Raw genomic sequence first — 20,478 nt, forward strand, 5'->3', positions numbered from 1 at the left:
CTAAACTGGCAGACTGGGGAAAAATTTACTTGTAAATTTGATCAGGAAGTCATTGAGACACAATACACATAGAGCACCACACAGTGTCATTTCATTCTTTTTAGAGTAACTACACTTCAAGCAAAATGTTTTTAAAGATATATTAAAGATCTCTTAATGATTAGTGCAAGAGTCTGCTTTTTCTCTCTCTTCTGAATCTCGAAATAAACTTTCGGATAACAGTCTTAAATTCCTTCTTTAGAATAAATCATTTTCTGTAGTCTAGGTTAAAGCAACAATTCTAGAAATCAAAGTCAGGGATGTGATGATCAATTTGTATAAAAATCTATTGGTATTGAAGGTATTCAGAATAATTCAAATACCATCCATACCAAATAAAATACAGCTTTCAGAGTCATATTTTGCTCAGACAAATGATTCATACATGCAACTGTGCAGGTCCTTGCTGCTGAGTTCTGTGACTGGATGCTGAACGATCCATTAGACAAAATTTAGTACAAGGGCTTCCACTTTGACTTTGGACAGTACAGGATGAATGAGAAGCATCTCATAGCATGGGAGCTTTTAAAAAAAATATGAGGAGTCTTATCATATTCATTGTAGTTGGATGATGCAAATTTAATGTTTAACATTGGCATCTGCCAAATATAAAATAAGTGGATTTACCACATTCTTTTAAAACTATTATAAATACATAAATCGTTAGAATTGAGAGATGTGTAACATTTAAGGACACAGGCGAAATCCTGGAATGAGCTCCATATGAGTGTACCACTATCATTATGCAGAGCCATACTTACTTCAATGAGGCTTCACAAAAAAAGTAGTGCATTGCATAGTCCAGGAGACAGGTAATGGAATAGAGCACTTCTCATCTCTTTATCATAGACTCAAATCCAGTCCAGATTAATAGTAGGTGACAGTCATTAGGACCATCTGATGGTTGTTCAATGATGCACTGAAATTAGTTGGGGGGTCTCAATCTAGTTCATTGTCAACAATTATCAACATCACAAAACTATAGCCATTAACCTAGCCACTCTTGTTAGCAGAGAAACCAAGGATCAAATGATCCCAGAATCAGGACTACCAGCTCATCTCCAAGAAACAGCATCTCCAGAAGAAAGCTGAGGTACACAGGTGGGGTGATGTAACTCAGAAGGGAAATAGTCTCCAAAAGAAATAAGTTCTCTGTTTAGTGAGGTTCTACTTTGAGAAGTATGTAATTACATGATCCTAAACCCTGATCCTGCAAACACTTTCACACATGCTTTAATACTGTGAGCAGTCCCATTGGTTTAATTGAGATTACTCAAGAGTAGTGAAGTTACATAAATGCATAAGTGTTTGCAGGACTGGGTTTGCCCTGTTTGTATTCAGGGTCAGATATCTGTTAACTTGAATGACAAAAATGGACCTTTACTACTCTTTTTTCCTATATACTCCTGCAGAGGCAACACAGCCGATATAGAGAGTTATTTGATTCCTCCTTGTATCTACACAGAATTATTTATTAAGTTCCATTCAGCTAACCTGTGCAAACCCACGGACAACAATGGGGTAACAGAGCTATAAATGAGGATATAATCTGTCCTGCAGAACTTTTAATACTGATGATATGTGTGAGATCTCAGAACCAAGGTTGAATTTACAGGACAGGTAATTAGGGGAAGAAAAAAAGCATGTATTTGTATACTGAGCATGTTTAATATGAAAATCATTTAGATACAAACACAGAACCCCACAGTGCCATTTTTAAAGTAACTGTTTGGAGCAGAACCACATAATAAGATTTGTTTGTTTGAAATGTAATTTTTAAAAAAATGGACAATAAAGGCCACAGTCTTGCAAAGAACAGTGAAAATAACCCTCCAATGTTTTCTGGCCATGATGCTTCCTAGGGAGATAACGGATACAAATAAAAATGCTTTCAGGCAAACCAGACAGTGAAATAATGGCTGAAAAAGAAGTCAACTATTTAAATAATAACCCTATTCTTTTCATTTCAAATAATTATATGTTTTTACAAAGAAAACTAAAGATCACACCTCTGGTATGATATTAGAAAGCAATGTTTGAGCATACCCTGTTCGCCTACAGCTAGAAGGGAACACTATTTTCTTAGCTATGCATCTTCATGACATTAGTGATGCTACCATACTGAGAGAAAAATAAACAAAAATGAAGCCATTGAGGTCTTTCCTTTTTTCATTAAGAATGGGATACATGGAGTGGGAACTGATGTTAGTCAAATGGAGGGGAAAAACAGTAAGCAATATTTTAAAAAACTTTCAAACTTAAAGACTCAAACACTCAAATACAAGGAAAAAATCACAATATTTTAAAAATAAAATAAAAACAAGAAAGAAGAATGTAAATACCTGCAACGTGTTGATCTGTGTTCTGGGATACAGCCGAGGTAAACTCACCTTCACTCAGGTCAGCTAGTTTCTCTAGATCAGCAAGCTGTCTTTGAATTGAAATGTGTTTCTCTAAAAGTTAAAGAGATTTTCAAGTTAAACACTTTTACTTTAAGATCCCATTTATTTTTCAGTTCATATTGTTCTTCTGTCAGCCACTTCAATTCTAATGCTAGCTGAGAGGGATTCTGGTGCTAGCTGGAATAATATTTTGCATTCTTCATTTTTCAAACATAAATCTGATGAAAGTGCTGTAGAGCAGTTCTCAAGCTTTCCAGACTACTGTACCTTTTTCAGGAGGCTGATTTGTCTATTGTACCCCAAGTTTCACCTCACTTAAAAACTACTTGTTTACAAAATCAGACATAAAAATACAAAAGTGTCACAGCATGCTATTACTGAAAAATTGCTTATTTTTACCATAAATTTATAAAAATAAATCACAACCTCCAGGTTGAGAAACACTGATATAGTATAAAGAGCAGTATAAACAAGTCACTGTCTGTATGAAATTTTAGTTTGTACTGATGACTTAGTGCTTTTCATGTAGCCTATTGTAAAACTAGGCAAATATCTAGATGAGCTGATATACCCCCTGGAAGACCTCTGTATGCCGCCTAGGGGTATATGTGCCCCTGGTTGAGAACCACTTCTGTAGACAGAATAGAACAACCTATCTGAGGGTATGTCTACACTGCGGAGTGAAGTCCATTTAATTTAAATCAACCCTCACCCGCCAAGCTGCAGAATTCGGAGTGTGATTACACCACACTCATTGCATCAGGAGAGTGTGTCCCCACCATCTGCTCTTACATCAACAATCAAAGGAGTGAACTGTGGGTAGCTATCCCACAGTGCAACTACCCACAGGGGAGCTTGGGAAGGTTGTTGTCCTCCCATGATGCAATGTCCTCCCTCCCCCCTTTCTTGTCCCAATCCAAACAAGCAGACGATTGCCTTTTCATTTCATTTTTTCAAACCCTTCAGTCTCTGCCGCGCGCATGCCCTTGCCTGGGAGGAATGGAGCCTGCTCCGCTCTGCAGTATTATTGTGAGCATCACAAACACCTCACGACTTATTCTGCAGTATTTTCAGGGCCAAGAGAGGAGCCGCAGTGTTGAAAATTGCAATGTTGCTGAAGCCCTCTTGCTACAAGCCATAAAATGAAACAATTCCCGTCTGCTGCAGGCTGTCACGCACCATCTAGAGTTGGTAGAGCGCCGCTTCTGGTTCTGGGAAACAAGCACTGATTGGTGGATCGCATAGTTGTGAAGGTGATGGGATGATGAGCAGTGGCTGCAGAACTTTTGTATGTGAAAGGCCACTTTCTTGGAACTTTGCAGAGAGCTCTCCTGAGCCTTGAAACACATGAATATTTGCTTGGGACCTGCTTTAACAGTGGAGAAGAGAGTGATCATCGCTCTGTGGAAGCTAGCAACACCAGACTGCTACTGGTCAGTTGGAATCAATTCGGAGTTGGTAAATCCACCATGGGAGCAGCTGTGATACAAGTGTGCCAGGCCATTCACAGACTTCTGATATGAAGGGATGTGCAGGACATAGTTGAAGGCTTTTCCACAACGGGGTTCCCAAACTGTGGGGGGGATAGATGCCACGCACATCCCTATCTTCACACCGGAAGAGTACATAAATTGAAAGGGATACTTCTCAATGGTGCTGTATGCCCTTGTGGATCACAGGGAATGCTTAACCGACATCAATGTGGGGTGGTTGGGAAAGGTGCATGACGTGCGCATCTTTAGGAATTCAAGTCTGTTAAAAAAGATGCAAGCAGGAACTTTCTTCCCTGACCAAAAAATAAGTATCGGTAATGTCGAAATGCCAATAGTGATCCTGGGGGATCCTGCTTACCTCTTGCTCCTGGCTAATGAAGCCATACACTGGGCAGCTGGAAAGGAGCTTTTCAATAATAGGCTCAGCAAGTGAAGAATGGTGGTGGAATGTGCATTTTGATGTTTAAAGGCGTGCTGGTGCAGCTTGCTCACTAGATTAGACCTCAATGAAAGAAACATCCCAATAGTTATCTCTGCCTGCTGTGTGTTCCATAATGTCTGAGAAACAATGGGGGAGAAGTTCCCATCGGGTTGGGTTGTGAAGGCAGATAGGCTGGCCGCAAATTTTGAGCCGCCAGATGCCACTGCAACAGTGAGAGCCAATTGTGGAGTACTGCGCCTCAGGGAAGCTTTGAAAGACCGCTCTTGCAACGAGACACAACAGTAATGTGCGTCGCTTATCCATGCTGTGCTTTCACTTTGCCTCTCCTACCCATCCCCCACCCATGTAGTGCCTTCCCCCCATCACTGGTAATTCCTGTCCTCTCCAGAAATAAAGAATAATGAACTGTAAAGCAGTACTTTTTTATTGGTGATCCTTAACAGAGGGATGGAAAGGAAGATAATTTAATGTTCCGAATGCATTGTCTGGAGGCTGAGAAGGGATATAGAGCCCAGTTTCACTGTGCATGCACAAAAGAAGCACACATTCCCACTCCTTAAAGAGAGCATCACCTCTTTCTGCTTCCCTCAACCAGCAAGGAGTGGAGCACGTACTGCACCCTGCTCAACCTCCTCCTAGACTGCTTGGGGGGTGGGGGCTAAGAAAGACCGCATTAGCTCAGAGTTCTGCAGGGGCTGCAGAGGGAGTCCTTCCTGCTGCTGAGCTTCCTGAACTCAACCAGATGCTTCAACATGTCTGACTGATCCTGCATTATAGGCAGCATCTCATCCTGCATTGAACGCTCATACTCCTGGGCTGCCTTCCTGTTGTCCACGTCCATGTTCAGTTTCTCTGATAATGAAATCCTCCATGCTCTTAGATCTGCGTCAGCAGCCACAGAGGCATTCATTATCTCATTGAACATGTCATCCTGCATTTTTTTTCCCCTTCTTATCTGTGATAGGCGCTCAGCAGGAGTATTACACGGTGCGCTGAAGGCCACGCTGTCCACTGAAAGGGAAGCAAAGCACAAGATGCCCATTGTTAACTTGTCCTGTGGACGAAAAGCAATGTTACAATGCAAAAATAACTCCCCTGAACATTCCCAAGGCAAAGCTAGACTCGCATACCATTGTCTAACTATTGCAGGGATCGGAGTGCCGATCCAGCCGTGGTAAGTAAGGGGCTGGTGCATCTCTTTTAGGGAAATCCCTGGTGTCCATGCTGCACAAGTCCATGCTTCTCAGAGCAGCCTGGTTGTGGGGCTCCCATTGTCCTCCCCAAAACAGGTTTTTAAGAGGCGGTAGAAAGGGTGGGGATGGGTAGGTGTGAAGTGACTCAAGAAAAAAAATGGGCACCCATTGGCGGATGCCCAAGGCCCATAGCAACAAAGTCCTGCTTGTGGTGTACTGATCCAAGAAACCATCCATGGCTGTGGAATAACACACACTTTAAAAACATTTTCTTGGGCGTATACTGTAAACATGTGCCATCTTCCCTAGGTGACCATGAGTGATATCAGTCTCCTGAGAGTAACACAGGTGGAATGAGAGGATTTGCTGCAAGCATCTGAAGACAGGCCTGGCTCTTATGCTGCTATGTTGAGTTCCGTGATGATGCCTGCACAATTAATAATAGAGTGGTGGGGAAAAATGTCTTATTGCGGTGGAAGAAATAAGGCTGCCCTCCCAAGAAACCTTCTGCAAAGGATTGCAGAGTACTTATATTAAAGCTTCCTGGAGATATCCTTTGAGAATTCTTGGAGCATTCCTGTGCGCATAAATAATCTTTTCCAGGGTGAACCCTATGCTTAAGCACACCAACTACGAGGAAGCACAGCCCCACCAACACACACACCAATTTTTTCACTGGTACAAGAATCTGGACTGGGGATATGACCAAAGAAATGCAATTTACAGTACATACTCACCAGATGTGCCTTCCACAGCATTCTGGTCAGTCACAATTTCCTGCTTCTGGCTGCGCTGCTTCTGTGTGGCAAAGAGGTCCTGGCTTTCAGGGAGAAGAGATACCCCAATCACCTGCCCCCCCCCATCCTCCTTCTCCTCCTCGTCCACAGACTCGTCTTCATTCATCCTGGCCTCGGATTCCCGAGGTATCTACGCAGTGTGGTGGCATAATCATGGGGTCTCCGCCGAGAATCGCATGCAGCTCCTTGTAAAAGCAGCATGATTTTGGTAATGAACCAGAATGACTGTTAGCTTTCCTAGTTTTCTGATACGCCTGCCTCAGCTCTTTGATCTTAACATGGCACTGCTGCACGTCCCTGTTGTGCCCCTTCTCTAACACGCTGCGTGATATCTTCTCGTAGATATCCAAATTTCTTTTGCTGGCTCGGAGCTGAGCCAAAACAGACTCTTCACCTCACAGACTGATGAGATCCAAGACCTCATGTCGACTCCAGGTTGGAGCGCCTTTGGGGCATACAGTCACCATGATCAGTTCTCTGGCAAGCTCTCTCCACACTGACCTAACAGGAAATGGGAATTCAAAATTTCCCGGGGCTTGAGGGGAGGAGCTATTTCCAGTTTACGTGGCCATGGTGTAGCGGAGTGCGAATGTCCAGAGTGGTCAGAGCAGAGTATTATAGGATACCTCCCGGAGGCCAATGACGTCAATTTACGTTGTGCTCTGCCTACACTAACGCTCATTCAACCCATAGAATTCGACTTCAGCGCTACGCCACTTGTGGAGGTAGTTTTATTAAGTTGAATTTCACCGCGATTTAGGTCGGCGGAACTGACATGCTAGTGGAGACACATACTTTATGTGGTCGACAGAAGCTGCATTCCATCAACCTACGTTAACAGTGTAGACCAGGCTTGAGTTCCTAAATGTTCCAGATTTCTTTCTTTCTGTTTTTTTAAGATATTCAAAAAGCTAAATTTAAGAATTTCAAACAATCTGTTTACATCTTATATTTGTGGACTTTCTGTTGATGCCATTCCATATTCACATCATGTAAAATCTGGGATGTAAAACTGTCCTATGAGCTGTCTGGCAAGCCTAGCATACAATGTATTAGTACAAACATAGTTATTAACACAACCATGGCACATAAGACAACTTAAGTACTTCATCCATTTTTGGGCCAGTTGGGCTGAGATTAATTACCTCTAAAATTACTTTCAAATACTCAAAACTTCTCTTGCTTTTACCAAATTCTGCACCATTCCTCACTGAGATATGATCATTTGGCTGTTGCCTTTACATACTGTTTTCCTTGAGTTTGACACAGGAGATCCAGATTCAAAATAATACTTGGTTTTATAGTGGTTTTCCTCTTTTAAAACCTTAAACTTCAAGTACCTCATGAGGTGGGGAAACTGAAGCAGGGATTAAATTACTTGCCCAAGGCAGGGAATAGGTAAGTGTTGGAGCTGTGATTACAACCCAGAAATTTCTAGCTCCCAGTTCTGTGCTCAGTTAAAATGCCTTTCTCTAGTCCCTATAATTTATCTGAACCAAGAGAATGAAAAAAGTGGCACTATCAGTTACAATATGGATGCAGATCCCAGCTCTTTCAACAACATGACTTGTTTATGCTCCTGTGTCAATAAGCGCCTTAGAAGAGATTTCTAGAAATGATAATACAGGTGAAAATGCCAGCTCATCTGAAAAACATTTTAAATCCACGGCATCGGGGGAGTACAACCTTTTCTGTGTATCAGTATATATTTGTGGCTGAAACACCACCTGTAACACAATTTGTACTAAGAATGACATTTCACATCCTTTTCTCCACCTCTACTACAAAGATTGCTGCAGTTGGTTAGCAAACCTCTTGGAGAATCAGATGAGGCATCCAAAATAGTTCTATCAGACTCCCTTATAGACTCTTGCTCTGTTCCTTCCTCTTTGGTTTCCATTTCTGCTTCAGACATGTCCACATCTAGTTTGTTGCTATCCATTTTTCCAGACACAACCAAGCCATCTGAAAAAAAAATCAGAAACCAATCCGCTTGTTTACATAATATTTGAATTATGAGTGTTATTTTCTGTTTCAGTTTTCCATCCTTTCCTGCTACATATCATGAAAAAAGGATTGTGATGACTTTGAAGAGAGAGAAGCTGTTTAATCACTACATCAGAGAATAATTTCAGGGTAACTACATCTCATTCTTGAAAAACCACCATGGCAATTTACTACCTCAGACAGAAAAATCTACTCACCCATTCTGAACATGGAGATTCTGATGTTAATGAAATATTTATATTTTACTTGCTTTTCAAAAATTAACCTACTTGTCCTGAGCAAGTAGAATTTTACAAAACTGCTATAAGTTACTAAACAAAATTTGGAAAATCAAAATCACTTCTTTGGATAGAGGACTCAGGGTATGTCTTCACTGCAAGTGAAGGAGTGATCAAAGCATTGGAAGGCATACCTGTGCTAGCAATAATCTAGGTAGTATGGGTAACAACAGCAGCATAGACGTGGCAAGATGGGCTTCAGTATGGGCTAGCACCAGAGTACAAGTGTGCCAGGGACTTGGATATGAACTCTGGTTGTTAACCTGTGCTTCTATGTCTACACTATTGTTATCCTTGTTAGCTAGATTCAAATAAGCATAGGTGTGCCTATCTGTGCTCCAGTCACACCTTTATCTGCAGTGCAGACACACGCTCAGACTAGATCAGGGGTCCCCAAACTTTCAGCTGCGAGGGCCACACCAGTCAGTCTTACTCTTATGGTGGGCCAGAGGCTGGGCCCACATCACATGGAAGGGGGTGGGGGTGAAGAGGTGGGGCTGGGAGTGGCGCACTGGGCCTACATGGCAGAGAGGCGGGGGGAAGGGGCAGGGACAGGAGGGGGCAGTGGGCCGGTCAAAATGTGTCAGTGGACCAGATGCGGCTCGCGGGCCATAGTTTGGGGACCCCTGGATTAGATGGTTCTATGCAAAAATGTTGTAATGTGGTGATATAATTTCTGTCTTTTCCCTGACATTTTTTAAAGAGAGGAGCTACAAGATATTACAAGGAGAGACATCTGCTATAAATGGGGATTCCCTTTTAGACTGATGCTTATTTTTCTAAACCATTTTTATAGTTTCTAGGGTCCAAAGAAAGAAAACATTTCTTTGGAATTTAGGATCTATGGCCAAAAGAATACAGTGAAGCATTTGGAGAAAATACAGATAATGAAGTAAATTTTGCTTTCTGGCAGATGGTGGAGCCTAAGATCAGTGCAAAGTGAATGAAAACGGGAAGAAAACACGGTCAGACCAGTCACACACAAAGCAGCCAAGAATAAGGTATGTAAAATACAGGACTCCATTTTAAAATAGTAGCTAATAAAAGTTTAGGAAAGTGGATGTTTGGATAGAAAAAAAATCACAATTTAATATAGATAGTTAATAACTTTAAAATAACATATATAGAGGAATGCAATGGGGGGCATTGGAGATGGGGGCCAAGAAATGAATTTAGAGAGTTGGATGGGAAAGGCTCAGGGCCCAAACTCTCCAGGCCAGCTTAAAAATGAGCTTGATAACTGTATAGGAGCCAGTTATTCACAAAGAAACAGAATCTCTCTCAAAGTCCTATTATTTGGTGGCCAGCTTTTGTAAATAGAGAGTACATAGGCAAAGGGAAAGATTCTAGCTGTTTGGGGACAAACTCTTATATAGTTTATCAATTAAATAAACCGAGGAGGAATGGAAGAAGAAGGGGGAATTCCATCTTTTTATTTTTTAGTACATATGCCAAATTCAAATAAGCTGGAACTAAATGTGTTAGGTGTGCTAACACTGATTTAGTGTTCTAAACTGCTAAAAATCAAAATCATTAGGCACTGGTACAATTGTGTAGTCAGTTCGTGCACCAGTAGGAGCAGAATTTAATACTGAAACTGAATTGCAAAACCGAGAAGATGAATTGTTTGAGCTTTTAGGATAAAAGTACAGATTATGGCACTAAAATATTATACAATATGACATCAGAACAAATGATTAAGAAAAGCTTAATAAAAAGTTAGCTTAGAAGTGGAACATTTCACTTGCAGTAAGCCATTAGGAACTGGATTGTCAGATGGAGTTAAGACAACTATCTGAACAGTTACTCAGAAGTCACCTACTACAGGACAGACCCAACAAAGAAAACAACAGAACACCACTGGTCAACATCTACAGGCCCCAGCTAAAATCACTCCAACACATCATTAAAGATCTACAACCTATCCTAGCAGATGATCTGTCTCTCGCTCAGGCAGTGGGCGGCAGACCCATCCTGGCTTACAGACAGCCCCCCAACCTTAAGCAAATACTCACCAGCAACCATACACCCTACAAAAAGTCCAACCCAGGAACCTATCCCTGCAACAAACCCATTGCCAGGTCTGCCCACACATCGACTCTAGTGACAGCATCACTGGTCCTAACCACATCAATCACACCATAAGGGGCTCACTCACCTGCACATCCACTAACGTTATATATGCCATCATGTGCCAGCAATGCCCCTCTGCCATGTACATTGGCCAAACTGGACTATCACTACGCAAAAGGATAAATGGACATAAATCAGACATAAAAAATAACATCCATAAACCAGTCGGAGAACACTTCAATCTCCCAGGGCATTCTGTCACTGACCTCTCCAAAAAAAATTCTCCAAAAAAAACTCCAAAAACAGATTTCAAAGAGAAACTGCTGAGTTAGAAATTATCTGCAAACTTGACACATTAAACTGGGTTTAAACAGAGATTTGGAATGGCTCTCTCATTACAAGAGGTAAATTGCTTTGATCACCCATTCTCACCTCCTACTTAATGGTTGTAATTAGACCTCAAGTACCCAGTTTTTATCCACCTACCCCATTGTTCTCTATGCGCTTGTATATGTATATGATGCCTCCTATATGTTACCTATTTGCTGTATCATTTCTACCTACTGCATCTGAGGAAGTGAGATGAGGCTCATGAAAGCTTATGCCTGCTGAAATTAAATTTGTTAGTCTTTAAAGTGCCACAGAACTCTCGTTATTTTTGCTGTATACAGACTAACACGGCTACCCCTCTTGAACAGTTACAATTTCCTATCCAGAGTGGGGACAAACTAGTTCAGACTATGCTGGTTCAGCCAGAGTTGAGCAGAAGACTGTGGGCCAGGTTTTCCAGCACCTTGCACTGTGCAAAGTCATTTATAACAGCGCAAAGCAGGTGTAAAGTAGAGATCTGCTCAGGCCTCATTTTTAGGTCTGATCTCGAGAGGGTCAAATCATTTTCTGATCTGTCCTGCCACTGCCTCCAGCCCATGGTCTCAGCATGGTGGCAGCTGGGTGAGCCAGTGGCTGCGTGCTCTGCTCCTGCCATCTGCTGCCTCTTGCTACACTGCGTGCATTCTGCAGAGGGACAGGTGCTGCAGCCCCTCAATAGGCACACTCACTTCACAGTACACACAATGCAGTGAGGTGGCAGTAGCAGGCTGGAGTGGGGCATGCAGCTGTGCTGACCCCATGGGCAGGAGGAAGAGAGCCAATCCAAACCCATTAGCGTCCAGTTGTTTTCCCCCCTGATCTGCCACTTGCAGTTGGGTCCCATCAGATTTGGGTCAAGTTTCACTGCTCTAGCAAAAAGCACTATTAATTCTGAAAAGTAGGATTTCACACTAACATTGTGCATATATAAATGACTACACGTTTATGTAAATGATCTGATTTAGAGGGGAAGTGAAGGCAGCTATAAACATATATAAATCAAATGGAAGAACAGGAAGTTGATAGTAATGAATGTAAATCAAATAACTTGCATTCAGGAGTCTTAAAAGACCTGGCTGAGGAGTGTGCTGGACCATTAATATTGATATTCAATAGGTTCTGGAGCACTGGGGACTGGAAAAAAGCTAATGTTGTGCCAATATTTAAAAAGGATAAATGGGATGTCCTGGGTAATATACGCCTTTCAGCCTGATCCCAGGCAAAATAATGGAGTGGCTGATACAGGACATGATTACAAAAAAAATAAAAAATAAAATAAAGGAGTGTAATATAATTAATGCCTATCAACATGGGTTTATGGAAAATAGATCCTGTCAAAATAACTTGATATTTTTTTTGATGAGATAACAAGTTTGGTTAGATAAGAACATAAGAACGGCCATACTGGGTCAGACCAATGGTTCATCTAGCCCAGTAGCCTGTCTTCCGACACAGGTACTGCAGAGGGAATGACAGAACAGGTAATTAGCAAGTGATCTATCTCATCAGCCATTCCCAGCCTCTGGCAAACAGGAATCCCTGCCTATCCTGGCTAATAGCCATTGATGGACCTATGCTCCATGAACTTATCTAGTTCTTTTTTGAACCTTGTTATTCTCTTGGCCTTCACAACATCCTCTGGCAGAGTTCCACAGGTTGACTGTGCATTGCATGAAGAAATACTTCCTTTTCTTCGTTTTAAACCTGCTTCCTATTAATTTCATTTTCTGACCCCTAGTTTGTGTGTTATGAGAAGGAGTAAATAATCCTTCCTTATTTACTTTCTCCATACCAGTCATGATTTTATAGACCTCTATCAGGTCCTCTCTTACTCATCTCTTTTCCAAGTTGAAAAGTTCAAGTCTAATTAATCTCTCCTGATATGGAAGCTTTTCCATACTCCTAATCATTTTAGTTGCCCTTTTCTGTACCTTTCACAATTTCAATTTATCTTTTTTGAAATGGGGTGACCAGATCTGCACGCAGTATTCAAGATGTGGGCGTAGCATGGATTCATATGGAAGCAATGCGATATTTTTGGTCTTATTATCTATCCCATTCCTAATGATTCCGAACATTCTGTTGGCTTTTTTGACTGCCACTGCACATTGAGTGGATGTTTTCAGAAAACTATCCACGACTGCAAGAACTCTTTCTTGAGTGGTAACAGCTAACTTAGCTCCCATCATTTTATATGTATAGTTGGGATTATGTTTTCCAATGTGAATTACCTTGCATTTATCAACATTGAATTTCACCTGCCATTTTGTTGCCTAGTCACCCAGTTTTGTGAGATCCCTTTCTAAATTTTTGCAGTCTGCTTTGGACTTAACTATCTCGAGTAGTTTTGTACCATCTGCAAATTTTGCTACCTCATTGTTTAGCCCTTTTTCCAGACCATTTATGAATATGTTGACCCCTGGGGGGATACCATGATTTACCTCTCTCTATTCTGAAAACTAACCATTTATTCTTACCCTTTGTTTCCTATCTTTTAACCAGGAAAGGACCTTCCCTCTTAGAAACATAGAATCATAGAAGATTAGAATTGGAAGGGACCTCAGGAGGTCATCTAGTCCAACCCCCTGCTCAAAGCAGGACTAACCTCAGCTAAATCAACCCAGCCAGGGCTTTGTCAAGCTGCAGCTTAAAAATCTCTAAAGATGGAGATTCCACCACCTCCCTAGGTAACCCATTCCAATGCTTCACCACCCTCCTAGTGAAAAACTTTTTCCTAATATCCAACCTAGACCTCCCCCACTGCAACTTGAGACCATTGCTCCTTGTTCTGTCATCTACTACCATTGAGACCAGCCTAGCTCCATCCTCCCTGGAACCCCCTTTCAGGTAGTTAAAGGTTGCTATCAAGTCCCCCCTCATTCTTCTCTTTTGCAGACTAAACAAGCCTAGTTCTCTCAGCCTCTCCTCATAAGTCTTGTGCTCCTGCCCCCTAATCATTTTTGTTGCCCTCTGCTGGACTCTGTCCAACTTGTCCACATCCTTTTTGTAGTGGGGGGCCCAAAACTGGACACAATACTCCAAATGTGGCCTCACCAATGCCGAATAGAGGGGAATAATCACTTCCCTCGATCTTACCCCATGACAGCTTACTCTGCTTAAGAGCCTTTGGTCAGGGACATTGTCAAAGGATTTCTGAAAATCTAAAAGGTGGTAATGTTGATTTAATATACTTAGACTTCTGTAAGGCATTTGACTTGATACCGCATGGCATTTTGATTAAAAAACTAGAACATAAAAATAACATGGCACACATTAAAAAAATTAAAAGTTAGCTAACTGATAGATCTAAAACTGTAACTGTTAATGGGAAGTCGTGGTTGAATAGGTGTGTTTCTAGTGGGGTCCTGCAGATATCGATTCTTGGCCTTATGCTATTAACATTTTTATTAATGAGCTGGAAGAAAACATAAAATCATCACTAATAAAGTTTGCAAATAACACAAAAATTGGGGGAGTGGCAAATAATGAAGAGGACAGGTTACTGATTCAGAGCCACCTCGATCATTTGGGAAGTTGGGTACAAGCAAACAATATATGTTTTAATATGGGTAAATGTATACATCTAGGAACAACGAATGTAGACCATGCTTACAAGATAGGGTACTATCCTGGGAAGCAGCGACTCTGAAAGAGATTTTGAAGTTGTGGTGGATAAACACCTGAACATGAACTTCTAATGTGATGCTGTGGCCAATGCAATGCCAGGATGCATAAATAGGAGAATCCTGAATAGGAGTAGAGTTTATTTTGTCTCTGTATTTTGCACTGGAGCGACAGCTGTTGGAATATTGTGTCCAGTTCTGGTGCTCTCAGGAAGGAAGTTGATAAATTGGAGAGGGTTCAGAGAGGAGCCATGAGAACTATTAAAGGATCAGAAAAGAGGCCTTATAGTGATAGATTCAAGGAACTCAATCCATTTAGCTTAACAAAAGAAGGTTAAGAAGTAAATTGATTACAGTCTATAAGTACCTACATGGTGAATAAATATTTGCTAATAGATTTTTCAGTCCAGCAGAGAAAGGTATAACATGATCCAATTACTTGAAGTTGAAGCTAGACATATTCAGATTGGGAATAAGGTGTAAAATGTTAAATGTGAGGGTAATTAACCATTGGAACAATTTACCAAAGGTCCTGATGGATTTTCCATTACTGGCAATTTTTAAATGAAGAATGCATGTTTTTCTAAAAGGAAACTGCTCTAGGAATTATTTTGGTGAAGTCATATAGCCTACGTTTTACTAACGGTCAGACTAGATCAGAGGTTCCTGAACTGTAGGCTGCAGGACACAGTCCTGGATGATCTGCCATCATGGGAGGAGTTTCGGGCAGGGGAGTGGAGATCTCAGGTGCTCTGTGCCTCCAAGTCAGTTTCCCCACATGGGCTGGGTAAGGGGAGGGCAGGAGAGCAGGTCCTGACACTTCAGAGCAAAATCCATGTGGGGAAACTGACCTGGACGCACAGAGTGCCTGGTATCCCTGCTCGTCCGGCAACCCCATGGGGGGCGTAGAGGAATGTTTAGGGGGGATGAGGGGCAGGGAGGCAAGCGGTGATGCCAGGCAGTCTGTGCGTCCACATCAGTTTCTTCACATGGGCCCGGTAACAGTGGCTGTGACCTCCAGGCTCAGGGAGGTGTAGTCTTCAGTGTCCGTGAACCATTGGGTGCTGGTGGCCAGTGACCGTGTAGGACGGCATTACCCGGCCTGGCATGCACACAGCCACAAGGAGCAGAGCTGTCCCCACTGTGCCAACTAGGGACTCAACAACTACTTCCAAACGTTACACGCGGATACTGGGGAGGAGGAGGAGGCAGCTCTATCAATGGCCTCCGCCGGAAAGAACTGGCAGTGTAGGAATAACACAGGAGCAGGTTACTCACATACCAGGGGCAACTGAGGCGTTGCATTATTTCCCTAGCACCATCCCGCCCATGCTCCGCGCTTCACAACCACGAGCCGGCCCCGGCTAGCAGGCGGCGTTAGCCTCCCTGTGGGCGGGCGGGCGAGGCAGCAGGATGCAGGAGTCCTGACTCCCATCACCGGGCTCGGTGGCGGTGCTGCTATAGCGCACATGGCGCCCAGGCCCCCCACCACACCCCAGTAGCGGGTAAGCAGGGCCCGGCCGGACCCCCACTCCGCCCCCCTCAGCTCAGCTCAGCGCAGCCCCTATGGCCCAGGACTCAGGAGGGGTCCCTCTTCCAGAGCCCCACCCCACAGCCGCTCCCTTACTGATCTCTCCGGCCTCCTCCTCCTCTTCTTCCCCCCCCTCCTCTTCCTCGTCCGGCTCCCCGTGCTCGAGGGGCAGCCGGGCCAGTGCTGCCAACACAGCCTCCTCCGCCGCCATCTTCCTCACAGACAGCGCTGCAAGTGCACGAAGCGGGGCGGGGCGGGGCGGAACACAAGCCCCGCAAACACCTCTCTCCTGATCGGGGGCTGCTCGCGGCCCGCTTCTCATTCACAGGGGCAGGGCAGACGGTCGCGCCGACTCGCCGCAAGGGGGCGGGGTGCAGCCGTTCGGGCCCCGCCAATAAAAACTACACTTCCCGAGATGCACATCGGTAGAAGAAAAAACTACACTACCCAGAATAGCAGCGATCAACCGTCCTCACCCGACAAAGAGCGTGACGTCAAAACGACTCTAACGGCCAAGATGTGCTGCGAGGAAACTACGCTACCCAGAATGCCCTGTGAGTGAGGAAACTACGGGGGGCTAGAGAGGATGAGCAAGTCTGCGTTGGGCCTTGGCTAGACGGCGGCTCCTGTGAGTAGTAGAGCCCTGTAGTTTGCGGGTGTGTCTGTGTGTTCTCCAGCCTCGGGCTGGCTGGGAACGGGGCTCGGGACGGAGAAAGGCTCGCTCACTTACACGGGGGCGGCTGGCTGCCCGCCCGCCCCTTCGCTGAGGGCCGGGGGACAGGTCCGTGTGGTTCCCTGGGGCAGTTCCGGGGGGTGGGTGGGAGCCTGGCTACCCGCGGGGTCTGCACGGGGGTGTAGTGAGGTATCGCACCCCCGCCGCTGCTGCTGTAAACAGCGGTGCTGGGGCGGCGGAGGAGCAGCTGGAGCTGTTTACTGGGGGAGGGAGGGAGGTTCTCGGCGCGCGCGTCCCATGGTGGGCGCAGTAGGAAGCAGGGTCAGTCCCCCGGGTGTTGTTTAGCACCAGAGGTGCAAAGGGGGTTAGGTAAATCCTGACAAGAGCTCACGGAGTTGCTGGCAGACCTGGCCCAGCCATTCAAGGTGATGTTTATTCCAAGGCCGGCCAACATCTCCCATTTGTTAACTCTAAAACAAGCATCTTTTTGCTTTATCCGGTGCTGCCCTTTCCGTGAGGGAGGAGCTGCCTGTAAACATCCGTAACTACTCCATTGTGCTCCTTCAAAACCTTCCTTAAAGATCCTTTGCTGCGATGCCTACAACAAACTTATCCAATATGGTCTCATTGTTTACTTATACTCTGCCATCTGTCTGTCTGTCTCATAGAATCATAGAAGATGAGGGTTGAAAAGGACCTCAGGAAGTCATCTAGTCCAACCCCCTGCTCAAAGCAGGATCAACCCCAAGTAAATCATCTCAGCCAGGGCTTTGTCATGCCTCACCTTAAAAACCTCTAAATATGTTAATTTTTAACTCTTTCTTGTTGATGTCGCACTGCAGCCAGGTCTACACTACCTTGGCAAACACCAAATTATACCCACTGGTGGGAGCCCTAGCTGCTGCTATTTTAAGTGATGTGTCCTGCTCCATATCCACCTGTTGTCTCTTGTCTTAGATTTACGCTGTTTGGGACAAGGACCATCTTTTGTTCTGTGTTTTGAACAGTGCCTACCACAATGGGTCCTGGTCCATGAATAGGGCTCTTAGGCTCGATGATGATACAAATAATAGGTTTGAAGGTGTTTGGCTGGTTGGTTCTTGCCCACATGCTTGGGGTCTAAGTGAGCACTATACATGGGCCTGAGAAGGCATTTTCCCTCAGGTCAGATTGGCAGTGACCTTGGGGCAGGGGAATTGCCTTCTGTAGCATGGGGTGTGGGTTCCTTGCCAGGATCATCTGGAATCATTTTCCTGTCATCGCAGTTGTCTTGGGCATTAGTGCAGCTTGGTCCCTCCAGTTCTTTGCCTGAGGCACACAGGGCTTAGTCTGCTGAGGATTGTAATACTTTGGTTTAATTTGGTTGCTGCGTGGTGTTGGTGGCTTGTGATATACAGGTGAAACTAGATGATCTGGTGGTCCCTTCTGGCCTTAAACTCTGTGATTCTGTGATATGATGTTATTGGGTTAGACTCTTGTTAGAAAAATGCCATTATGTGTGTTTTTTTTTTTTTTTTGAAGAACACCTGTGTTTATTAGAGTTAAAAATCTAATTTTACTTTTTCTGATTTAGTTTTTCAGTTCGCATTTTACTATATACGCTAAACTATATATACTATATACGCTCAGTTCGCATTGTACTATATACGCTTAGAGATGGGATCCTGGATCAAAGATTTTTCTGGTAGCTGGCCACAGCCTTCGTTTAGTGGCTGAGCTTTTTGAATGCAAGCAGTCTACTGGGCTCAGCTGGTCCCTCTCTCTGCACCCACTTCAGGGGTAAACTTCTGGTGTGCAGGACTCTTCTGGATGGACAGCATCATCCTGCAAAGAAATTGTTTCCACTTTATAACTTTCACTTTCCTCAACCCAACTGTAGTTTTAACAGTTTATACCTAAATTCAGTCTAAGAGGTGGATGATGTATCTGTAATGCAATCCCACAAAACTCCACTGGAAGAGTGGAAAGGAGGAGAAATTAGGAGGGAGTGATATAGTGGGAACAATTTATGATTTCTTAGTTATACAGCTCAACAATATGATGATTTTACTTAGTTGCAATAAGTTGTTCATAAGGGAGCAACAGATAAAAGGAGAGAGAAGAAAAATGGAGGTCCACTTCCACAAATCTATGAAATGTCCACAAGTACAAGCTAGGTATTTCTGTAATTGGAGACACAGAAGCTTTTTTTTTTTTTTTTTTTTTATTAAAAAACCACTCACCACCATAGTAGCTGAGTGCCTCCCAAAAGTGCATTAACAACATGACTAACATCTTTCATGTAATTTGCTCTCTCATCCTCTCCCCACAGAGAGAAGCATGTGCAGTGGAGTGGGTTTTGGGGGTTTTTATTGGTAGGGTTTCTTTTTGTTTTTCTGCACCCTCCCTGACTGGGTTTCTCTAGTGTTACTGGTACAGTGACATCTTAGTATCCAGTTCTACTAGAAGTCTGCTTTTATTGTTCTGTTAAGTATAAACAGAAAAAAAAAAGAAAATTCAGAAGCTGAATTGAGGTGGAGGAAAGTTCAGTGTAACAAGTATTTTTCTTCCCCAATCACATTTTATGCAGATGGTTAAAGCTTAAATTACATGCATTTGGCAAGAACCGGAAAGGTAATTTTGAAATAATATTAACTTTACTTTCCTTAGGAATTTGAGATGTCCAAAAAGAAACCCAAGAAGTCTAACCGAAAGGAAGGAAGTTTGGATGGCTTGGATAACAAAGTAAGAAGACTAATGCTTTTGTGAAAATGACACCCATTTAAATCAGAGTTTGAATTGCTTACTAGATGCTTAATAGTAAAAGGAATGAATCCGTGGCTGAGAGGAAAGATAGGATCATGAAGGGCAGCAACGAGAGTAAATCAGCCAGGTTCTTTTAACTTTCAATCTAGCTGTCAGGAAGGCTGTGAGCAGTATATGTACAGAACTTGTCAGAGAAATTTCCTCTTGGAGTATGCATTTATTTCCCCAAGAGAAACTGGCAATCAAAAAGCAATGTTGTTTATTACAGCTCCAGGCAGAGAAGTGATCTTCATTTTTTAATATTTGTTTTAGATTAGGACCCAGTGATGTGCTGTCAATATTTTAACAAGAGGCTCCCACAGAAATGTGTTCTTTTAACGTGTGAGATCAGATTCCATCAGTGACCAATATTATAAGTAGATTCCCAATAATGAATAGTGGCAAACAAGTCACTCAGACTTTCAATTGTATAGAAAATGTGTACTTAAAAATGAAAAATGAATGTGTAAAATTAAAAATGTTATAATCACTTGATGATTTCCCCCTTGCTTGCTTCTCAATTATATTCTTTCAGCCTTCTTGTTGTAAGACAAGTAATAAATCAAGGGCATGCAGCTTGGCAAGCTCAACACAGTCCTCAGAGAAAAGAAAATGGGTGAGTAGTGTGTAAAACTATTGAGCATAATCAGTTCTAAAATAACTCTTTCCCCTAAGCCTTTGGCTATTTTGTTTCCAATATAAACTGACTCTTCAGGGTAGGACTCTTGTGTCTCATAATACATTTGTACATCGCCTAGCGCAATGGGGCTCTGA

The 20,478-nt window shown here is 43.2% G+C and overlaps 2 protein-coding genes across 5 annotated transcripts in view; one reads left to right on the plus strand and one right to left on the minus strand.

The window, feature by feature from the left end:
* The window catches only part of TRMT1L (tRNA methyltransferase 1 like), a 44,794-nt gene extending 28,335 nt beyond the window's left edge, over positions 1-16,459 (minus strand). The window contains exons 1-3 of one of the 3 annotated variants that reach the window (XM_067535093.1): positions 16,344-16,459; positions 8,179-8,331; positions 2,382-2,492 (exon numbers count right to left, since the gene is read on the minus strand). In XM_067535093.1, the coding sequence (XP_067391194.1) occupies positions 2,382-2,492; positions 8,179-8,331; positions 16,344-16,458 (379 nt within the window). In that variant the 5' untranslated portion in view covers position 16,459. Of the gene's footprint in view, positions 1-800; positions 1,722-2,381; positions 2,493-8,178; positions 8,332-10,809; positions 10,881-16,343 lie in introns of those variants that run through there. The other 2 variants (XM_067535094.1, XM_067535095.1) reach the window with 2 other exon arrangements.
* Positions 16,460-16,789: 330 nt separating this feature from the next.
* SWT1 (SWT1 RNA endoribonuclease homolog) overlaps positions 16,790-20,478 on the plus strand; it is an 81,997-nt gene continuing 78,308 nt past the window's right edge. For both annotated transcript variants that reach the window (XM_067535119.1, XM_067535120.1), the window contains exons 1-3: positions 16,790-16,875; positions 19,570-19,644; positions 20,240-20,320. In XM_067535119.1, coding sequence (XP_067391220.1) covers positions 19,579-19,644; positions 20,240-20,320 — 147 coding nt within the window. In that variant the 5' untranslated portion in view covers positions 16,790-16,875; positions 19,570-19,578. The remainder of the gene's footprint in view (positions 16,876-19,569; positions 19,645-20,239; positions 20,321-20,478) is intronic.

This window comes from Emydura macquarii, unplaced genomic scaffold, assembly GCF_026122565.2.
Source record: "Emydura macquarii macquarii isolate MOO-44397 ecotype Brisbane River unplaced genomic scaffold, CSIRO-AGI_Emac_v2 contig_3477, whole genome shotgun sequence".
NCBI classification, from domain to species: domain Eukaryota; kingdom Metazoa; phylum Chordata; order Testudines; family Chelidae; genus Emydura; species Emydura macquarii.